At 41.1% G+C, this 22,785-nt stretch overlaps 2 protein-coding genes and 1 long non-coding RNA gene across 3 annotated transcripts; all 3 read left to right on the forward strand.

Moving 5' to 3' along the window:
- The first annotated feature begins 186 nt into the window (after positions 1 to 186).
- Positions 187 to 8,283, forward strand: LOC134133388 (high affinity immunoglobulin gamma Fc receptor I-like). Its single transcript, XM_062566368.1, has 5 exons — positions 187 to 207; positions 2,624 to 2,675; positions 6,806 to 7,011; positions 7,222 to 7,474; positions 7,979 to 8,283. The coding sequence occupies exons 1-5, from the start codon at positions 187 to 189 to the stop codon at positions 8,281 to 8,283; spliced, it is 837 nt and encodes a 278-aa protein (XP_062422352.1).
- A 326-nt stretch (positions 8,284 to 8,609) lies between these two features.
- Positions 8,610 to 10,216, forward strand: LOC119213160 (uncharacterized). Its single transcript, XR_009956609.1, has 6 exons — positions 8,610 to 8,723; positions 8,832 to 8,847; positions 8,943 to 9,025; positions 9,178 to 9,228; positions 9,494 to 9,553; positions 9,696 to 10,216. It is a non-coding gene; the product is annotated as an uncharacterized LOC119213160 (long non-coding RNA).
- A 2,821-nt stretch (positions 10,217 to 13,037) lies between these two features.
- LOC134129776 (uncharacterized) lies at positions 13,038 to 22,625 on the forward strand. The gene is made up of 13 exons (XM_062562708.1): positions 13,038 to 13,097; positions 13,214 to 13,249; positions 15,212 to 15,517; positions 15,620 to 15,880; positions 18,983 to 19,246; positions 19,649 to 19,768; positions 19,877 to 19,892; positions 20,001 to 20,089; positions 20,192 to 20,245; positions 20,336 to 20,398; positions 21,570 to 21,626; positions 21,897 to 21,959; positions 22,069 to 22,625. The coding sequence occupies exons 1-13, from the start codon at positions 13,061 to 13,063 to the stop codon at positions 22,083 to 22,085; spliced, it is 1,383 nt and encodes a 460-aa protein (XP_062418692.1). The 5' UTR covers positions 13,038 to 13,060; the 3' UTR covers positions 22,086 to 22,625.
- The last annotated feature ends 160 nt before the right edge of the window (positions 22,626 to 22,785 follow it).

Below are 22,785 nucleotides of genomic sequence, written 5' to 3' on the forward strand. Positions count from 1 at the left end.
TGAGCAGATTCATGAAGACTTGGTCCATCGGCTGACTCTCCCGTTACTTAATGAGGACGATTGGGTTCAGTGGAGGTAAAAATACTCCCTTGAATCTGCTCTCCTCTGGAGTATTCATAGACTGAACCCTCTGCATCCACATTCGGTCCGGCGGTTGACCACCACAACCACCAGAGGTGTCAGAGCATGCAGAGGAGAGTACCACAGGTACAGGAAGGGTTGGGTACCGAGAACCGGAGAACTGCTACCGGTTCCTACACGACCGCCACCTATCGTACCGATAGGCAGATGTCGGCGCTTCCTTTCGGTGCCTGAGCCAATGGAAAACCTTCATTTACACTCGTCATGCAGCAGCTAACATAATCTACCGTGTGTGTAGCTGCAGTAGTTTTAATAACTCTGTTGTGGCAAAGGGCTCCTTTGCCACAACAGCTAAATGTCATTTAGCTGACGCTTTTATCCTTTATCCTTCATCTATACATTGCATCTATTACATTTTTCCTGGGGAGCAATTGGGGGTCAGGTGTCTTGCTCAGGGACACTTTGACATGGCACATGGGCAGGGATTCAAACCACCACTTTTCAGTTTCCAGCACACCACACTACTCCATGCGCTACCTTCGCTCCAGTTGCTCTGAACTCTGACCTTCCTTCAGGAAGTGAAATAGAGCGTCAGCGTAACGTGAGGAGACGTCTCGTCGTAGCGTGTGTTTGGTACATTGTTGCAAACCGCGTTGTCTCCAGGTGGAGACACCTGCTGCTCAGAAAGCACAAAGCCAGCAGGCGGAGGCCTCGCCCCCCCCCCCCCCCCCCCCCCCCCCCCCCCCCCCCGAGTGGAGAGATGAAAAGGTAAAGGCGCCCCGGCCCCCCGCCAGACCAGCAGCGTCATCGACGGCCCAAGAGGGAGGAGACGAGGTCACCTGAGGGCGAGGGAGATGGCGGCGTAGCTACGGAACGACACGAGGCGGAGCGAGAGGCACCGGGCTCCCAGAGAGCCTCCCGGTACCTCACCGAGCAGCTGAGTCTGAAATGTCCTCAGAGGACCACAAGGGGGCGGCAGAGCGCCCTAATCGGCCCCTACGAGTCCTCCTTTAGTCCGGGACTCGTCCTGCTCGGGTACTGTCCCAGGTCTCCATGTCCAGGTGACCCGGGAGCAGTGTTGCCACAGTTACTTTGAAAAAGTAATCGGATTACTGACTACTGATTACTCCTTTAAAAAGCAGCTTAGTTATTCATACAGGTCATTCATACAGATTCATAAGAAAGCGGTTCATGTGTTAATCATATTGCACTAAAGTTTATTAAGTGTCACCTCAAGTAGTTACATCATCCTACACTAAGTGTCACAAGGTTTATAATTGTATTTCTATTCATCTGTGTGATCGCTATTGCATGTTAAACCATTTGGTTATAAAAATATATATTTATATTGTACATATGTAGTAAAACTGAATTGTTGTTGCAAACGATGAACTAAAGAGTTGGTGGAAATTCTCATCTCCATTTTCTCCATTTCATCTTTTGCAATGAGGTGGATTGTGAAAGAGTCTTAACTGTTTCCTCTTTTGATGTGTCTTAATCGTTTTACTTGATTCCTTCTCTAAATGTATAGTTTTTATTTGTCTTTTGCAAAACACGAAAACGACAAACAACCCCAAAAGACAGAATACAAAATGTTTTTTACTTTACTTTACACGTCTCAGGCTGCAGTTCAGTTGTGATGAAAGAGGCGTCCCAGAATGCACCACTTCCTCCTGCTGCTGTGTTTTGCTGTTAAGAGTTGAATGTGGCCTTGATGCACAAAAAGGAACCTTATGATAGATTAATTACCTTTCTCTGGGTCACTGGACATATTTTAAATAAAATGTGCTGCTGTAGTATAAAGAATGGATCATGAACAGAAGCAGAAGTCAGAATAAACCTCACATCTGATGTTCATCTGTTGTTTCTGCATTTTGACATTTCTCCGGATGTTTCACATCTTTCAATCTGTCTCTTAACTGGAAGCAGAAGTGTTTCTCACAAGCAGAGTGTCAGAGTGTCAGAGTGGACGTGAGGATGGGACACACTTTGTTTGCTGTGTTAGGGCTTTTCTGTAAGTACGTTCTCTCTTTAAATCATAGTTTTCATAGATTCAACTTTTTAAAGGCCAGAAGTTACTAGTTTCTGTCAGTTTGATGATGCATGATGATGTTTCTCACTTTATTTTAGTGCTGAATATTCTCCTCTACTGTGGACACGCTCAAGGTTTTTATACAACTTTCTTTTTCTGATACATTCACTCAAGACGATTCAACACCTTCTGTCTCTATTTTACATTTAATATTTCTGTTCTCTTTAGTTAATTATGATGAATACAAGAAAGAAGATAAGACTCATTCTTTGCATGTTGTGTTTATTTCTGAATGCTTTGCTGCATGTTGAGCCAAACTGGTCCCCTTTATTTACTGGAGAGGAAGTTACCTTCATATGTGACTCAAGGGAAGGAAACAACACTGACTGGAATTACTCATTCAGTAGGAATGATCATTTCTTTACCACCAACAGAACAGTAAATAGATATAAATCATCATCTCTAACTAGAGGAGATAGTGGTGAATATCAGTGTGTTGCTCATCACAAGATCCGTCCTGATGTTACAAGAGAAAGTAATAAAGTTTCTCTAACTGTATCAAGTAGGTTTTACCATCAAGACATGTTAAATAAACCTGTTTGATGAAGTGCTAATGTAATTTAATGTAGTGATAATTAATAAGTGTGAACTAGTGTAATAATAAGTTGATACTGATGCTGTTTATTAGTTTTGTTTAAAAAGATCAATTATCAGGAAATATTGATCATTTCAAATAAAACAAAAGAAAGACGAACAGAGTTAAGACAAACCATCCCATATTTTATCCACATTGACAAATGATGAATTAGTTATTTATTAATTATTGATAACACAAATGGATCAAACACATCAGCAGAGTGTGGCGCCTCCTTCATTACATTACATGTCATTTAGCTGACGCTTTTATCCAAAGCCACTTACAATAAGTGCATTTCCACATAGAGATACAAACTCAGAAGAACAAGTAACAAGAAAGTACAATTTTCATCAAATATGCAGTTACAAAACATGTTATAGAAAAGTGCCATTATGAGTACAATTTAAGTGCTACGATTTGTTAGTGTTTTACTCAAGGTAGAGTCTAAAGAGGTGAAGGCTCTCTGCAGTCCTGATGTCATCAGAGAGCTCATTCCACCATTTGGGAACCAGGACAGCAAAGAGTCACAATCTCGCCGAGTGCTTTTCTCTCAGTGAGGGAGGAACAAGCAGCTCGGCAGATGCAGAGCGGAGTGTGCGGGTTGGGATGTAGGGTTTCACCATGTCCTGGATGTAGACTGGACCCGATCCATTCACAGCATGGTATGTGAGAATGTTTTGAACTGGATGCGGGCAGCCACTGGTAACCAGTGAAGAGAGCTGAGAAGTGGTGTAGTGTGGGAGTATTTCGGAAGGTTGAAGACCAGTCGAGCTGCTGCTTTCTGGATGAGCTGCGGTGGTTGAATGGCGGTAGCAGGGAGACCTGAAGGGAGGAGATAAGGATCTGGTGGTTTCCTTTAGATGAAATGTACTCATTACTCAGTGAACCTTTTATTTTTTATTACATGGAGACTGACTTTGACGTCTTCTTCTGTCTGCAACTTTATGTTAAATCATAATTATGTAGGAAACATAAATCCCTGATATATTGTATCATTGTCCATTTAATAAAGTGATTTAGTAAAGCGAAGAACTAAGTGTTCCACAGACAAAGATGTGATCCTTTACCTCCCGCGTCCTCCTTGTATGAAGCAGAATCAGTGACTCTTCACTGTAGACATGGAGACCAGAGAAAGGAGAAGAATGCTGACTTCTACAAAGACAAAACACTTATTGAGATGGACACAAACCATCAAAACACACATGAAATCACCATTTCTCTGATGTCTGATGGGAGCTCTTACAAGTGCAGATTTAAGGACAAAGGATCTGAAATAGAATATTTGAAATGTAAGATTAGTGACTATGTTTAAAGACATTGTCCCCAAACACCTGTTTAACACAGTTGAAGACGGATAAAAAGATGGAGGACATCAGCAGTGAAAGTAATCCACCAAGGACTCATCATAACACGTCTTTATTCTGTGAAACCTCTTTCCAACAGATGTCCCTCGTCCTGTCCTCACAGTGTCTCCATCATGGCCGAGTCCTGGAGACTCAGTGACTCTGACCTGCATTGTTGGACCTCCGTCTGCAGGATGGAGGTTCTTCTGGTATAAGACTGTTCCAGATCTGTCAACCACCAACTCATACACCTCTGAGCTTCTACCTGGTAGCACCACTGGGACTGAACAGGGTTCCTACATTCTTCATGGAAAAACACACACAGCAGGATATTCCTGCAGAGCTGGAAGAGGAGATCCTGTATCTTACACTGAGTACAGTTATGTGAAGTTTGTCTGGTTTGGAGGTGAGTTTGTTCAGACTTTTATAATCTTGCACAAGGGAATAAATGTCCTTTTTGTGTTGACATTGTTTGTCCTGTGTGTGTCTCCTAATGATGTGTCTTCAGGTGTGAATCCAGCAGCGTCTCTCACAGTGAGTCCTCACAGACTGCAGCACTTCAGCGCAGAGTCACTGTCACTGACCTGTGAGGGAACCTCTACTAAGTGGAGAGTGATGAGGGCTGATGAAAATAGCTTCATGTTTCCCTGTTCTGTCTGGGGAGAAATGACTGGATCCACATGCAACATCAACACTAGAGCGAGTAGTGGAGTGTACTGGTGTGAGTCTGAAACACAGTACAGCAATGCAGCCAACATCACTATATACAGTGAGTTTATATTCATTTAAACGGTTTTATATATAAAGTATTTACACATCTTATTACAGAGTGCTGACATTTTTAAGGTGACTTTGTGATGAATTTAACTCAATCTTATTTTGTCGCAGTATTTTTTCCTTTATTATTGAACATGTCTTTGTGGTTCTTTTTGTAGAGGCCCTAACACATTTCCATTTGATGTGTTAAGCCACGATAGTGCAAACGGGGGGAACATGTTCAGACGTGTTTTGCCAGAAATAGTGCAGTGGACAGTGAAGTGTCTTTAAGTCATTTTAATCTGTGCTCTGCATATAATTACCAATGCGTTTTCCCTTGAATTACATCACATTGGTTGGTTACAGGCACCACGCAGCATAAGACGCCGCCTCGCCTTGACCCAATTCACCAAGTGTTTCCCTTAAGATGAACAAAATCACCAAAACCTGCATTATGGCTCTGAGGTGTTCATCCCTCACTGTGATCTGCTTTGTTGGTGTTCATCTCACTAAAAGTCTGTTCACATGTAGAGACAAACACCAGCATCTTCTGTGCCATCCTTTTTATATTCTCCTTCACCGTAAAAAACACTCGTGACCCTTTTGCTGAGCAGAGTGAAGTCACCTTGGTGGGTGCTTCAGTTTGTTTTGACGCCTTTAAACACTCAGACATCTCCAATTGTCATGGTGAGTTGTGGTGTAGGACCCAAGAGCAGAACACAGCCGAACCAGGTTCAGCAATCTTTATTAGTCAAGGACCATAGGTCGCAAGATAGAGTTTAGGCTGTTCAGACGCTCAGCAGGCTGGGGCAGATTGCGTCCCCAATGCAGGGTCAGTGGGGATCCGGAGTGGCAGCGGACCTGAGTACACAGAGAAGCGTTAATCGAACGCAAGTTCGTGGAGCAAAGGAGCCGTAGGGTTACTTCCCGGTTGGTGAACGGACGATCTGGTGGAGATTGTGTGGAAGGCTGGAGAACATGAGGCCTGGAGCTGATTGCGAGATGCCTTTCAGCCGTGCAGGTCAAATGGTGGGAGGGACACCGCCCAGACTACGGCAACAAATGTCCTTTATTTAGTTCATTAGTGACACCATCAAATGATCTTAATGCTTCTGTCTCATTCGCCCTGTCACAGTAAAAACGTATTTACTTCCCCACAAATACCAACACCTGTAGCATGTGATCCTCCTGATCATATTGACGGTGCTGCCTCTTTAAAACATAACCTCCCACCACCGGTAAAACGGAAGTTACCAGTCGTTTCTCAATTGAGAACTTTTACTTCCGTTAATCCCTTTTTGGTTTTTGCCCATAATGATGTTTGCCCATAATAATGATGTTTGCCTGTTTGATGAAATATAGTTGATAATGCAGGTAATAATATTGCTAATAATGGAGTTTAAAATATAGTTTAATAAAAAGTGGTTTGTGGTTGCACATCTGTTACTGTTGTCTCTGATATTCATATCCCGTCAGATCAGGATTAGGTATTTATATGAATTCATCTTTCTCCTTATGTTACCATGGTAATCGCTGGCATCGCAGACGGATTTCTAGCAACCAAACCTTCCCTTGCGTTGACTTTTACTGTGAAAATCTGCATGCTTCCAGTTTAGCAGCTACGCTTCATATTTTCGTTTTAAAGGGATTAACGGAAGTAAAAGTTGTGCGTTTGTCTCGTCTTTTGGTTCTAAACGAAAAACGAGAAATGACTGGTTTCCGTTTTACTGTTATTGACTTAAAATGAAAAAACGAGAAAACTGGTATTTTCGTTTTGTGTTTTACAATAAAGGGAATCATCAAAAGGTACACGGATACAGTTGAGCAGCAGAAACGACACCAAGCGTTCAGTTTGACATCCACGTTGTTTCTGCGGAGCGAGTGGGAGTCACAGTGTTGAGTGTGCCACAGACTCATCATAACACGTCTTTATTCTGTGAAACCTCTTTCCAACAGGTGTCCCTCAGCCTGTCCTCACAGTGTCTCCATCATGGCCGAGTCCTGGAGACTCAGTGACTCTGACCTGCAGAGTTGAACCTCAGTCTGCAGGATGGAGGTTCTTCTGGTATAAGACTGTTCCAGATCTGTCAACCACCAACTCATACACCTCTGAGCTTCTACCTGGTAGCACCACGGGGACTGAACAGGGTTCCTACATTCTTCATGCACAGACACACACAGAAGGATATGTGTGCAGAGCTGGAAGAGGAGATCCTTTGTTTTACACTCTGTATAGTTATGTGAAGTTTGTCTGGTCTGGAGGTGAGTTTGTTCAGACTTTTATATTCTTGCACAAGGGAATAAATGTCCTTTTTGTGTTGACATTGTTTGTCCTGTGTGTGTCTCCTAATGATGTCTCTTCAGGTGTGAATCCAGCAGCGTCTCTCACAGTGAGTCCTCACAGACTGCAGCACTTCAGCAGAGAGTCACTGTCACTGAGCTGTGAGGGAACCTCTACTAAGTGGAGAGTGAAGAAGGCTGATGAATATGGTGACGTGTCATTCTGTTCTAACTGGGGTAAAATGACTGGATCCACATGCAACATCAACACTAGAGCGAGTAGTGGAGTGTACTGGTGTGAGTCTGAAACACAGTACAGCAATGCAGCCAACATCACTATACACAGTGAGTTTATATTAATTTAAAGGGTTTTATATCTAAAGTATTTACACATCTTATTACAGAGTACTGACATTTTTAAGATGACTTTATGATGAGTTTAACTCAATATTTATTTTAACAAACAATTCAACAATCTTAGTATGTTGCAGTATCATTTCTCTGTATTATCCAACATGTCTTTGTGGTTTACTTTCCTCTTTATGACCATTGACGTCCACCATTGACTTTAAATCAAAGGAGCTGTAGAGTTATCTGCCTCAGTTTGTCCCTTTTAGACCATTCTGTAGCCCACTGCCACTAAGTGGACATTTGTCTCCCACATATTGAGCATTAATTAAAGATGTAACTGTGAGCATGTACGTCACCAAAGGGCCGTCTCTTTCATCCATGAAATGCAGCTATTCACTCAGCTGCTGTATGAATGTGAATAACAAATGTAAACTATAAATGTCTTCTGGTCATTGGACATCAGCTTGTTTGACTTCCTGTCCTCTGGTCTCTTTACAGGAGGTGATGTCATCCTGGTGAGTCCTTTCCGTCCTGTGACTGAGGGACATTCGGTCACTCTTGGCTGCAAGTTGAGGACAGAAAACCTTCTTTATGATGTGGATTTCTATAAAAATGACAAACTCGTCCCAAATGCTGTCAGAGGGGAGTTGCTTATCTCTGCAGTTACTAAGTCTGATGAAGGCTTTTATAAATGTAGAGGATGGAAATCACCTCGAGGTTTGGAGACTTTGACCTCAGCAGAGAGCTGGTTGTCAGTGAAATGTGAGTATGAGTTTAGTAACATGTGTTACAGTCTGAGTTAGAAAAGGTATCACTGATTTAGAAGTTATCTTAAAATCAACTATTTGTTTGTGTGAGACAATATAGTTTTAGAAATGTTTATGTTCAGTAAAAACACATAATATTAAAATGTAACATGAGCAGCAGTGAAAGGTGAATAATATGTGATCAAGGGTTCATGTTTGTGTGTTTGAATGTGTGTGTTACCTGCTTTTACTTTGTTTAACTATGTTTTTCAGGCTCTGTGACACTCTGAGATCTTTTGATGAGAAGTGTGTTAAAAATAAAATGTTATTATTATTACTTGTGTATCTCTTCATGGTTGGTCTGTACTTGTGTGTAGATCCTGAAGAAGCAGCACCACGCCCTGTGTTTCCCGTGCTGTTGGTTGTTGGTCTGGTTTCTGGAGTTTTACTGATTATTCTCCTGCTGCTGTTTCTGTGTCGCTACAGAAAGTCAAAAGGTGAGATCTTTTCCTTCTGATATGAGACTGATTTCACTGAAATAAGTCAAAGTCACAGATATTATTACACATACTAATTAATGATCAATGTGAAACCTTTTTCTTCAGCTTCAAGCCCCAGCAGGTTGGTACAAGCCTCTCTTCTCTCACTCTGAACATGGCAGCAGGACTTTACATGTTCCTCATTCAATCCTCTGTATTTACTTCATGTCACGCAAGGTCTCAGAGGACCAATCAGAGCCCAGCTACAAACCACATGATCAACCAGGGTGAAGACGGACATTACGCTTCTCTTCTTCCTGGTCAGCTTTAAGCCTGATTTATTTAATAATATATTCTTAACTTTAATGCTAACATTTCCATTTCTGGTTTTCTGTTTGAGAAGATTATATAATTCATACAAAGTGGTTCAAATGATTGATGTGACCTCGTCTTTATCCTCACTGCTCTGCAGGTGGTTCTTGTGTCTATGAAACACTCAGAGGCTCTGAAGAACCTGAACATGGTGCAGTACATCCTGTGTGTTCATCACACAGCTGTTAAATAGAATTACATGATCAAGTGACTGGTTGACCATCCTTTGAATTAAAGACAATGTGTATTGATGATGTCACAGATTCTGTGTTTGAGCTTAAAGACATTGATGGCTAATGTGAACACTTCTATAAGTGAACAACCTGCAGTAGTTGAGATACTTTTGGAGGCCAGCAGAGCTTTAATAAAAGGAAAATAAAGTGTCTCTTCATGCATTCATCTGATCCTTCTAACAGGGACGAATGATGAACCAGAGGAGAGAGATTACCAAAATGTGACGATGTAACCAGCTGCAGGTACTTTAAGTACAACAGACCATGTAGTACAATCTGAGTGTACTTGTGTATTACTACCAGCAGTCAGCAAAGGTCAAACACAACACTTACACCTGTTACTCTTAAATAACCTTTAACCTCTTTTCCTTCTCTCTTTTTTCAGATGGATGAAACACCTGCATGAACAGAACCAGGGGAACGGATGACGACATGAAAAACCTTTGTCTTTTTGAGTAATTATTGTGTGAAATTCTTCTTTCCTGATATGAGACAGAATTTTGTAGTTAATGAGCAGATCATTTAGCTCATATGTCTTTAAAAGTTTTACTTGGTGAAAAGAGCAAATTATTCCATCTACTTATTCAAATGTTGGTGTTGAGTGTTTATTGTATATTTCATTTTATCTCCTCAGTCACTTTGTTTTTTAAAGCTTTTTTTAATGGAGGCTGGTTTAAAAAGCAGAAAAAAGCAGATTGACATCTTTGAGCTTCAGTATGTTGGTGATATTTTTCTATATAAAGTCATTTTTTGTTTTATTTCTGATTAAAAAAAAGCTTTTAGCATTTATTACACATTTGATCTGTTATTGGACAACACATTTCTCCAACATTTAAGTTTATCTTTGTCTTTTTAAGAGTTTTAACAGGTGATGTTTGTATTTCCTCTTCACCTGTTTGTGTTTAACCCATATTGTAATGTTTCATCTTTTCATGCATCAATAAACTTGCAGCTCTAAGCAGTGTTTCCTAGTCATTTTTTAAATAAAATAAATATTAGAGATTACAGGTAACATCTGTCCACATGCTCCTACTGCATCACATTAGTAAGATTCATCTAGAAACAAATTCAAATGTCTCTTTGAAATAGTTAAAGTAGTCACTAGAGTTAAGTGTCTTACGCTGAATTCTTACGCCTGAAATATTTAACAATCCACTTCAACGAGGTTCCTTTTTTATTTTCATCTGTCTTCCTCGGTTTTATTTGGGGTTTTTAGCAACAAAAACATTGGCACAGAGGAGAAATGCAGAGTTGTACTACTTTAATTGGTATTAGAGGATTTACAAGTGCGTTGGTTAATAACATGCTGATAACATGAGTTTTTTCTCGTGTCAGGTATTAGATGAGCAACTGAATGCAAGACAGCAGTGAGGCCACATAAACTGTGATAAACCATGAAGAACTATGATCTTATATGTTGTGATGTAATTGAAGTGTACTAGTTATAAGATGGAGACAAACTATGTATGCTGTGTTATATTCACTCATTGAGGCATAAATCCAAATGTTTCTACATAGAATGCATTGGAATGTGAGGGAGAGAAAAGACAGAGAGGTTTCAGGTTACTGCAGCAGAATCACACCTGGATGTGAAGAGGATGAACCAGGAGGAGATACTTTGGAGAAGAAGCCAATGACATTCAAACGCACCCAAAAGACCCCCCCCGGGAGTTTTCAAAATACCAAACTGAGAGAAGAACTGTTAGAATTTTCCTGCAGCTGCTTCACCTTGTATTGTATTTCACTTTGTAAATTGTATTCCTTATCACTTTGTTTAGTTATTAAATACCTTTTGATTTTTTAATTTTAAATTAGAGCCAGGTCACTCTTTTGATTCATTGTAGTGTGATCTCCCTCGAGGGGCCTTCAGAACCCCAACACTGTGAGGACTGCAGTTAATGGACAGATGTTTTGGATCTACAGCTGTACCATATGATCACATTGTCAGCAGATCCTTTTCACATCGGCCTTGTTGCCATAATCTCATTAGATAATCAATGTCTGTCAAATCAATCATTTGTAGCTTTCATTTCTAATAAAAACAATGCTACATTGTTTGTACTAAATACATGGATTAAAATGTGCATTTTCCTGGAGCCGGTTATCAAGAGAACTGCCTGAGTGGCACAAATCTACTTTGCCCTTTGTGAAAAGGTAATTGGAATTGAACTCAGCTTTCCAAAAAATGTCATTAATCATAATTACAGTTCACTCAAGATACCAGGAAGTGGGCAAATACTTTTGTGCTACTTTTGTCAGAGTGCTCTGAACTCCTTCCTTCAGGAAGTGAAATAGAGCGTCAGCGTAACGTGAGGAGACGTCTCGTCGTAGCGTGTGTTTGGTACATTGTTGCAAACCGCGTTGTGTCCAGGTGGAGACACCTGCTGCTTGGATAGCACGAAGCCAGCAGGCGGAGGCCTCGTCCCCCCCCCCCCCACCCGGGTGGAGAGATGAAAAGGTGAAGGCGCCCCGGCCCCCCGCCAGACCAGCAGCGCCCTCGACAGCCCAAGAGGGAGGAGACGAGGTCACCTGAGGGGGAGGGTGATGGCGGCGTGGCTACAGAACGACACGAGGCGGAGCGAGAGGCACCGGGCTCCCAGAGAGCCTCCCGGTACCTCACCGAGCAGCTGAGTCTGAAATGTCCTCAGAGGACCACAAGGGGGCGGCAGAGCGCCCTAATCGGCCCCTACGAGTCCTCCTTTAGTCCAGGACTCATCCTGCTCGGGTTCTGTCCCAGGTCTCCATGTCCAGGTGACCTGGGAGCAGTGTTGCCACAGTTACTTTGAAAAAGTAATCGGATTACTGACTACTGATTACTCCTTTAAAAAGTAGCTTAGTTATTCATACAGGTCATTCATACAGATTCATAAGAAAGCGGTTCATGTGTTAATCATATTGCACTAAAGTTTATCAAGTGTCACCTCAAGTAGTTATCATCATCCTACACTAAGTGTCACAAGGTCTATAATTGTATTTCTATTCATCTGTATGATCGCTATTGTATGTTAAACCATTTGGTTATAAAAATATATATTTATATTGTACATATGTAGTAAAACTGAATTGTTGTTGCAAATGAGGAAGTAAAGAGTTGGTGGAAATTCACTCCATTTTCTCCATTTCATCTTTTGCAATGAGGTGGATTGTGAAAGAGTCTTAACTGTTTCCTCTTTTGATGTGTCTTAATCGTTTTACTTGATTCCTTCTCTAAATGTATAGTTGTTTTTATTTGTCGTTTGCAAAACACGAAAACGACAAACAACCCCAAAAGACAGAATACAAAATGTTTTTTACTTTAATTTACACGTCTCAGGCTGCAGTTCAGTTGTGATGAAAGAGGCGTCCCAGAATGCACCACTTCCTCCTGCTGCTGTGTTTTGCTGTTAGAGTTGAATGTGGCTTTGATGCACAAAAAGGAAACTTATGATAGATAAAATAAAATGACTCACTCACTACATTTAAGTCTAATTAAAAGTCTTCATCTCACAGGGTTTTTATATCAGTCATTCTGAAATGCTAGAACACCTTTCTCTGGGTCACTGGACATGTTTTAAATAAAATGTGCTGCTGTAGAATAAAGAATGGATCATGAACAGAACCAGAAGTCAGAGGAACCTCACATCTGATGTTCATCTGTTCTCTCCATTTCCACATTTCTCCGGATGTTTCACACCTTTCAAACTGTCTCTTGACTCAAAGCAGAAGTGTTTCTCACAAGCAGAGTGTCAGAGTGTCAGAGTGGACGTGAGGATGGGACACACTTTGTTTGCTGTGTTGGGGCTTTTCTGTGAGTACTTTCTCTCTTTAAATGATAGTTTTCATAGATACAACTTTTTAAAGGCCAGAAGTTAATAGTTTCTGTCAGTTTGATGATGCATGATGATGTTTCTCACTTTATTTTAGTGCTGAATATTCTCCTCTACTGTGGACACGCTCAAGGTTTTTATACAACTTTCTTTATTCTGATACTTTCCCTCAAGACGATTCAACACTTTCTATCTCTATTTTACATTTAACATTTCTGTTCTCTTTAGTTAATTATGATGAATACAAGAAAGAAGACAAGATTCATTCTTTGCATGTTGTGTTTGTTTCTAAATGCTTTGCTGCATATTGAGCCAAACTGGTCCCCTTTATTTAGTGGAGAGGAAGTTACCTTCATATGTGACTCAAGGGAAGGAAACGACACTGACTGGAATTACTCATTCAGTAGGAATGATCATTTCTTTACCACCAACAGAACAGTAAATAGATATAAATCATCATCTCTAACTAGAGGAGATAGTGGTGAATATCAGTGTGTTGCTCATCACAAGATCCGTCCTGATGTTACAAGAGAAAGTAATAAAGTTTCTCTAACTGTATCAAGTAAGTTTTACCATCAAGACATTTTAAATAAACCTGTTTGATGAAGTGCTAATGTAATTTAATGTAGTGATAATTAATAAGTGTGAACTAGTGTAATTATAAGTTGACACTGATGCTGTTTATTAGTTTTGTTTAAAAGGATCAATTATCAGGTAATATTGATTATTTCAAATAAAACAAAAGAAAGACGGACAGAGTTAAGACAAACCATCCCATATTTTATCCACATTGACAAATGATAAATTAGTTATTTATTAATTATTGATAACACAAATGGATCAAACACATCAGCAGAGTGTGGCGCCTCCTTCATTACATTACATGTCATTTAGCTGACGCTTTTATCCATAGCCACTTACAATAAGTGCATTTCCACATAGAGATACAAACTCAGAAGAACAAGTAACAAGAAAGTACAATTTTCATCAAATAAGCAGTTTCAAAACATGTTATAGAAAAGTGCCATTATGAGTACAATTTAAGTGCTACGATTTGTTAGTGTTTTAGTCAAGGTAGAGTCTAAAGAGGTGTGTCTTGAGTTTTCGGCAGAAGATGTAGAGGCTCTCTGCGGTCCTGATGTCATCAGAGAGCTCATTCCACCATTTGGGAGCCAGGACAGCAAAGAGTCGCGATCTCGCCGAGTGCTTTTCTCTCAGTGAGGGAGGAACAAGCAGGTCGGCAGATGCAGAGCGGAGTGTGTGGGTTGGGATGTAGGGTTTCACCATGTCCTGGATGTAGACTGGACCCGATCTATTCTGGCCGCAACCGTTTTGAACTGGATGCGGCCAGCCACTGGTAACCAGTGAAGAGAGCTGAGAAGTGGTGTAGTGTGGGAGAATTTCGGAAGGTTGAAGACCAGTCGAGCTGCTGCTTTCTGGATGAGCTGCAGTGGTTGAATGGAGGTAACAGGGAGACCTGAAGGGAGGAGATAAGGATCTGGTGGTTTCCTTTAGATTAAATGTACTCATTACTCAGTGAACCTTTTATTATTTATTACATGGAGACTGACTTTGACGTCTTCTTCTGTCTGCAACTTTATGTTAAATTCTAATTATGTAGGAAACATAAATCCCTGATGTATTGTATCATTGTTCATTTAATTAAACTGGTTTATTAAAGCAAAGAAGTGTTCCACAGACAAAGATGTGATCCTTTAACTCCTGCGTCCTCCTTGTATGAAGGAGAATCAGTGACTCTTCACTGTAGACATGGAGACCAGAGAAAGGAGAAGAATGCTGACTTCTACAAAGACAAAACACTTATTGAGATGAACACAAACCATCAAAACACACATGAAATCACCATTTCTCTGATGTCTGATGGGAGCTCTTACAAGTGCAGATTTAAGGACAAAGGATCTAAAATAGAATATTTGAAATGTAAGATTAGTTACTATGTTTAAAGACATTGTCCCCAAACACCTGTATAACACAGTTGAAGACAGATAAAAAGATGGAGGACATCAGCAGTGAAAGTAATCCACCAAGGACTCATCATAACACGTCTTTATTCTGTGAAACCTCTTTCCAACAGGTGTCCCTCAGCCTGTCCTCACAGTGTCTCCATCATGGCCGAGTCCTGGAGACTCAGTGACTCTGACCTGCAGTGTTGAACCTCCGTCTGCAGGATGGAGGTTCTTCTGGTATAAAGCTGTTCCAGATCTGTCAACCACCATCTTCTACACCCTAAAGCTTCTACCTGGTAGCACCACGGGGACTGAACAGGGTTCCTACATTCTTCATGAACAGACCCACACAGCAGGATATGTGTGCAGAGCTGGAAGAGGAGATCCTGTGTCTTACACTGAGAATAGTTATGTGAAGTTTGTCTGGTCTGGAGGTGAGTTTGTTCAGACTTTTATATTCTTGCACAAGGGAATAAATGTCCCTTTTGTGTTGACATTGTTTGTCCTGTGTGTGTCTCCTAATGATGTGTCTTCAGGTGTGAATCCAGCAGCGTCTCTCACAGTGAGTCCTCACAGACTGCAGCACTTCAGCACAGAGTCACTGTCACTGAGCTGTGAGGGAACCTCTACTGAGTGGAGAGTGATGAAGGCTGATGAAGATGGCTTCACGTCATCCTGTTCTTTCTGGGGTAAAATGACTGGATCCACATGCAACATCAACACTAGAGCGAGTAGTGGAGTGTACTGGTGTGAGTCTGAAACACAGTTCAGCAATGCAGCCAACATCACTATACACAGTGAGTTTATATTCATTTAAAGGTTTTTATATCTAAAGTATTTACACATCTTATTACAGAGTGCTGACATTTTTAAGGTGACTTAATGATGAATTTAACTCAATCTTATTTTGTTGCAGTATTTTTTCCTTTATTATTGTTCTTTTTGTAGAGGCCCTAACACATTTCCATTTGATGTGTTAAGCCACTATAGTGCAAACGGGGGGAACATGTTCAGAAATAGTGCAGTGGACAGTGAATTCTGAGTGTCTTTAAGTCATTTTAATCTGTGCTCTGCATATACTGTAATTACCAATGCGTTTTCCCTTGAATTACATCACATTGGTTGGTTACAGGCACCACGCAGCATAAGACACCGCCTCGCCTTGACCCAATTCACCAAGTGTTTCCCTTAAGATGAACAAAATCACCAAAACCTGCATTATGGCTCTGAGGTGTTCATCACTTACTGTGATCTGCTTTGTTAGTGTTCATCTCACTAAAAGTCTGTTCACATGTAGAGACAAACACCAGCATCTTCTGTGCCATCCTTTTTATATTCTCCTTCACCGTAAAAAACACTCGTGACCCTTTTGCTGAGCAGAGTGAAGTCACCTTGGTTGGTGCTTCAGTTTGTTTTGACGCCTTTAAACACTCAGACATCTCCAATTGTCATGGTGAGTTGTGGTGTAGGACCCAAGAGCAGAACACAGCCGAACCAGGTTCAGCAATCTTTATTAGTCAAGGACCATAGGTCGCAAGATAGAGTTTAGGCTGTTCAGACGGTCAGCAGGCTGGGGCAGATTGCGTCCCCAATGCAGGGTCAGTGGGGATCCGGAGTGGCAGCGGACCTGAGTACACAGAGAAGCGTTAATCGAACGCAAGTTCGTGGAGCAAAGGAGCCGTAGGGTTACTTCCCGGTTGGTGAACGGACGATCTGGTGGAGATTGTGTGGAAGGCTGGAGAACATGAGGCCTGGAGCTGATTGCGAGATGCCTTTCAGCCGTGCAGGTCAAATGGTGGGAGGGACACCGCCCAGACTACGGCAACAAATGTCCTTTATTTAGTTCATTAGTGACACCATCAAATGATCTTAATGCTTCTGTCTCATTCGCCCTGTCACAGTAAAAACGTATTTACTTCCCCACAAATACCAACACCTGTAGCATGTGATCCTCCTGATCATATTGACGGTGCTGCCTCTTTAAAACATAACCTCCCACCACCGGTAAAACGGAAGTTACCAGTCGTTTCTCAATTGAGAACTTTTACTTCCGTTAATCCCTTTTTGGTTTTTGCCCATAATGATGTTTGCCCATAATAATGATGTTTGCCTGTTTGATGAAATATAGTTGATAATGCAGGTAATAATATTGCTAATAATGGAGTTTAAAATATAGTTTAATAAAAAGTGGTTTGTGGTTGCACATCTGTTACTGTTGTCTCTGATATTCATATCCCGTCAGATCAGGATTAGGTATTTATATGAATTCATCTTTCTCCTTATGTTACCATGGTAATCGCTGGCATCGCAGACAGATTTCTAGCAACCAAACCTTCCCTTGCGTTGACTTTTACTGTGAAAATCTGCATGCTTCCAGTTTAGCAGCTACGCTTCATATTTTCGTTTTAAAGGGATTAACGGAAGTAAAAGTTGTGCGTTTGTCTCGTCTTTTGGTTCTAAACGAAAAACGAGAAATGACTGGTTTCCGTTTTACTGTTATTGACTTAAAATGAAAAAACGAGAAAACTGGTATTTTCGTTTTGTGTTTTACAATAAAGGGAATCATCAAAAGGTACACGGATACAGTTGAGCAGCAGAAACGACACCAAGCGTTCAGTTTGACATCCACGTTGTTTCTGCGGAGCGAGTGGGAGTCACAGTGTTGAGTGTGCCACAGACTCATCATAACACGTCTTTATTCTGTGAAACCTCTTTCCAACAGGTGTCCCTCAGTCTGTCCTCACAGTGTTTCCATCATGGCCGAGTCCTGGAGACTCAGTGACTCTGACCTGCAGTGTTGAACCTCAGTCTGCAGGATGGAGATTCTTCTGGTATAAGACTGTTGCACAACTGTCACCCTCCAAATATGCCTACATTGCTGAGCTTCTACCTGGTAGCACCACGGGGACTGAACAGGGTTCCTACATTCTTCATGGACAGACACATACAGCAGGATATGGGTGCAGAGCTGGAAGAGGAGATCCTGTGTTTTACATTCGGTATAGTGATGTGAAGTTTGTCTGGTCTGGAGGTGAGTTTGTTCTGACTTTTATATTCTTGCACAAGGGAATAAATGTCCTTTTTGTGTTGACATTGTTTGTCCTGTGTGTGTCTCCTAATGATGTGTCTTCAGGTGTGAATCCAGCAGCGTCTCTCACAGTGAGTCCTCACAGACTGCAGCACTTCAGCAGAGAGTCACTGTCACTGAGCTGTGAGGGAAACTCTACTAAGTGGAGAGTGATGAGGGCTGATGAAGATGGTGACGTGTCATTCTGTTCTAACTGGGGTAAAATGACTGGATCCACATGCAACACCGACACTAGAGCGAGTAGTGGAGTGTACTGGTGTGAGTCTGAAACAGAGTTCAGCAATGCAGCCAACATCACTATACACAGTGAGTTTATATTCATTTAAAGGTTTTTATATCTAAAATATTTACACATCTTATTACAGAGTACTGATATTTTTAAGGTGACTTTATGATGAGTTTAAATCAATATTTATTTTAACAAACGACTCAACATTCTTAGTTTGTTGCAGTATCATTTCTCTGTATTATCCAACATGTCTTTGTGGTTTACTTTCCTCTTTATGACCATAGACGTCCACCATTGACTTTAAACCAGGACGAGCTGTAGAGTTATCTGCCTCAGTTTGTCCCTTTTAGACCATTCTGTAGCTCACTGCCACTAAGTGGACATTTGTCTCCCACATATTGAGCATTAATTAAAGATGTAACTGTGAGCATGTACGTCACCAAAGGGCCGTCTCTTTCATCCATGAAATGCAGCTATTCACTCAGCTGCTGTATGAATGTGAATAACAAATGTAAACTATAAATGTCTTCTGGTCATTGGACATCAGCTTGTTTGACTTCCTGTCCTCTGGTCTCTTTACAGGTGGTGATGTCATCCTGGTGAGTCCTGTCCGTCCTGTGACTGAGGGACATTCGGTCACTCTTGGCTGCAAGTTGAGGACAGAAAACCTTCTTTATGATGTGGATTTCTATAAAAATGACAAACTCGTCCCAAATGCTGTCAGAGGGGAGTTGCTTATCTCTGCAGTTACTAAGTCAGATGAAGGCTTTTATAAATGTAGAGGAAGGAAATCACCTCGAGGTTTGGAGACTTTGACCTCAGCAGAGAGCTGGTTGTCAGTGAAATGTGAGTATGAGTTTAGTAACATGTGTTACAGTCTGAGTTAGAAAAGGTATCACTGTATTAGAAGTTATCTTAAAATATTTGTTTGTGTGAGACAATATAGTTTTAAAAATGTTCATGTTCAGTAAAAACACATTATTTTAAAATGTAACATTAGCAGCAGTGAAAGGTGAACAGTATGTGATCAATGGTTCATGTTTGTGTATTTGAGTGTATGTGTTGTAGTACTTGTTTAGTACTACAACACATTAGTACCTATGTTTTTACCTGCTTTTACTTTGTTTTAAGTGTTTTTCTGGCTCTGTGACACTGAGATCTGTTGATGAAGAGTGCGTTAGAAATAAAATGTATTATTGTTATTATTACTTGTCTATCTATTCATGGTTGATGTGTACTTGTGTGTAGATCCTGAAGAAGCAGCACCACGCTCTGTGTTTCCCGTGCTGTTGGTTGTTGGTCTGGTTTCTGGAGTTTTACTGATTATTCTCCTGCTGCTGTTTCTGTGTCGCTACAGAAAGTCAAAAGGTGAGATCTTTTCCTTCTGATATGAGACTGATTTCACTGAAATAAGTCAAAGTCACAGATATTATTACACACACTAATTAATGATCAATGTGAAACCTTTTTCTTCAGCTTCAAGCCCCAGCAGGTTGGTACAAGCTTCTCTCTTATCTTCTCTCACTCTGAACATGGCAGCAGGACTTTACATGTTCCTCATTCAATCCTCTGTATTTACTTCATGTTTTGGACCCACAAGGTCTCAGAGGACCAATCAGAGCCCAGCTACAAACCACATGATGAACCAGGGTGAAACTCAAGATGGACATTATGCTTCTGCTCCTCCTGGTCAGCTTAAATTCCCATCACACAGCTGTTAGAAATACTAGAATCAGATGATTCAAATTCAATTCAAAATCTCTTGAATTAAACAAGAAATTGTCATTTCAGATGAATCCAGCCTCACGTATTCTGTGGTTGAGCTCAAAAATCTTAAAAAGAGAGGTAGGTGATTTACTTTATTTAGTTAGAATTACCTCTGACAGTAGAGATGATGTAGTTCCATCAAAGTTCTTCATGTGGTCTTTGTGACAGAGAAGCACGATGAACCAGACCAGAGGACCGTTTACTCAGATGTGAGGATTGCATCAGCTGCAGGTACAGTCAACACCACACAGCTTCCAGGTGTCACAAACACAGACTCCGTAACCTCCCTCTCCAGCCATCAGCGAGCACCTTCGCCCCCGACATTTCCCATCATGCATTTCTCTGGACTGATCACACCACACAGCTACATTCATTTAAGCCACACTCACACAACACCCGTTTTCTGGATGTCTCCCCATCGACACCCCCGTTATGTTTGATCTACACACACACAAGCACAGCAAAGCATCAGCGACCACATGTTCTGCCCCCTCCTTATGCTTTATTCCACTATCGACCCCCTGCCCCAACAAGGCCCACCGCATCCCCCGCTGGTCCCGGTTGTACCTTTTGACCAGGAAGGCAAGAGGATCATGGCGAACAGTCACCGGAGAGCCGGAGAGCAAACATACCCCTCACAATGCTGCAGTGCGAGAAGCATGGCCAGCGTCTCCTTCTCATTGGTGGAATTGTTCAGCTGGTGGCGTGTGAACTTCCTGGAGAAGTTGCACACCCCGGACTCTAGTGTTCTTCCTTTCCTTTCTGAGCACGCTCCTCTTGCCTCCTCTTCCCTTGTGCAATCATGTCCTCTTCCTCCCTTTGCTTTCTCTCGATTGTCCTTTCTTGTCCTTCTAGTGTCCTCTTTTCCTCCGCCCACTTCTGCCCATTTTCCTTCCTTCTCTCTTCCTCCACCCTTATTCTTTCTTCCCCATGTCCAACCTTCTCCTCTGCCTGAAGCCTTCTATCTACCTCCTCTAGGCTTTTCTTTTCCTCTATGTTTGTCCATGTTCTTCCTTTTCCCTCCTAGCCTTCTCCATTCTTTCCTCCAGCTTCTCTCTGTCCTGTCTTATTCTCTCTTCCTCAGCCATCTTCACCACCCTCCTGATCCCCTCTTCCTCCGTAATTTATCTTGTCTCCTCACTCCTCTCTCTTCTTGTCTCGTTTAGGTTTTACAAAATCTGCTCATCTGTGCATTATGGCCAACTCATCCCCCACCCAGAGCCAATATCACAAGTTAGAACGAGCCCCCAACTGATGTCTAGTAACAAATGAAAATGAACTATAAAAGAAGGAATTTAATACGATGCAGTCATGAAACAGACATAAGATGGAAGCCACATTTCATTCATTTATATTCATCCATCCATCAATATTACACTGAAAATGTGTCTTGTGTTTTTAGATGACAACGTGACGTATGCCCAGGTTCACCCCCCCACTGAAAAGAAGAGCAATGAAGGTAAATAGAGTCCACATCAGGTATTGACTCCTTGTGATGTGAGTTCTGTCTCCATCCAAAACACATTTTAAACGTTAAATGGTAGTTTGTTGTTTCTAAAATATTCTTAATTAATGTCTGTCTATCCCCACTTCAACTATTATTATTATAACCTATTCTGCATAATGTTACACTCTATCTTCTTTTGTGTTTTACAAATCTGATGTCTTAATTATTTTTAACTAAGGCATTACTGGCAAACATACAAAAATAAAATCTTTTCATTGGTAGGAAAATCCAGATGTGCAGCAGAAGAGGAAACTGTTTATTCTGAAGTCAAACCAGGAACATCTGGTAATGAAGCCATTTATAAAAAAAAATGTCACATAGTTATACGTCATGAAGCACCTTTAAGCTCCTTTCAAACAACCCTTATTGTGTTTTTTGTTTATTTCTCTTCCAGATCCAGAATCTATTTAAGATCTAAGATGTGTCCTTAATCAGCTCCAGAGCAGACAGCTTGGTGTACTAAGGAAGCTTCTTCCCTTGTTCTAGTCTGCTTGGCTAGATGAGGTTCTGTTTTAAAAGGATGATTTGATCTTTGCAGGTTTCTTCATTGTATCCAGAGAGGTAGAGTTAAAAAAAAAGAACGTTGATCTTTCTTTCCCCGATACGTCAGCGTAACATAGAGCCATGATGCTTCCCCCTGGGGACATGAGAACCTTCATCTTTTGGAGACATTTCATCATCCGCACAAACAGTTTTAGGTTTTACCCTTACGTCCTTCTGTAATATCATTTTTCCAGTAAAAGTGGATAAATTAAATACAATTTCACATATAATGGGTGTCCCTTTTCTGCCTGAGATTGTATATTTCTTCCTGCTAACTTACAGACGACTCGAGACAACGGAAGACATTTAGTGATGCAGAAATAATGGGTCACTTTCAAAGCGACTGTTCCATTTAGCAACTGATGGCTGTAAGAAAACACGCATCAAAAGCTTTAGGACTAACCAACAAACTCCTGCCAGCTTTCTATATCTGAGATCTAAAATATGATCTATTTGTTACTGAATTCCCATTAGGGGAACTGTGCAGATTTTTACACCCTCGAGGGAACTTCACCATTAAATATCATCCACCTTCGCCGAGTTATTCTTAACATGATTGATGGATTGA

Source organism: Pungitius pungitius, chromosome 1 (assembly GCF_949316345.1).
Source record: "Pungitius pungitius chromosome 1, fPunPun2.1, whole genome shotgun sequence".
In the NCBI taxonomy this organism is placed as follows: domain Eukaryota; kingdom Metazoa; phylum Chordata; class Actinopteri; order Perciformes; family Gasterosteidae; genus Pungitius; species Pungitius pungitius.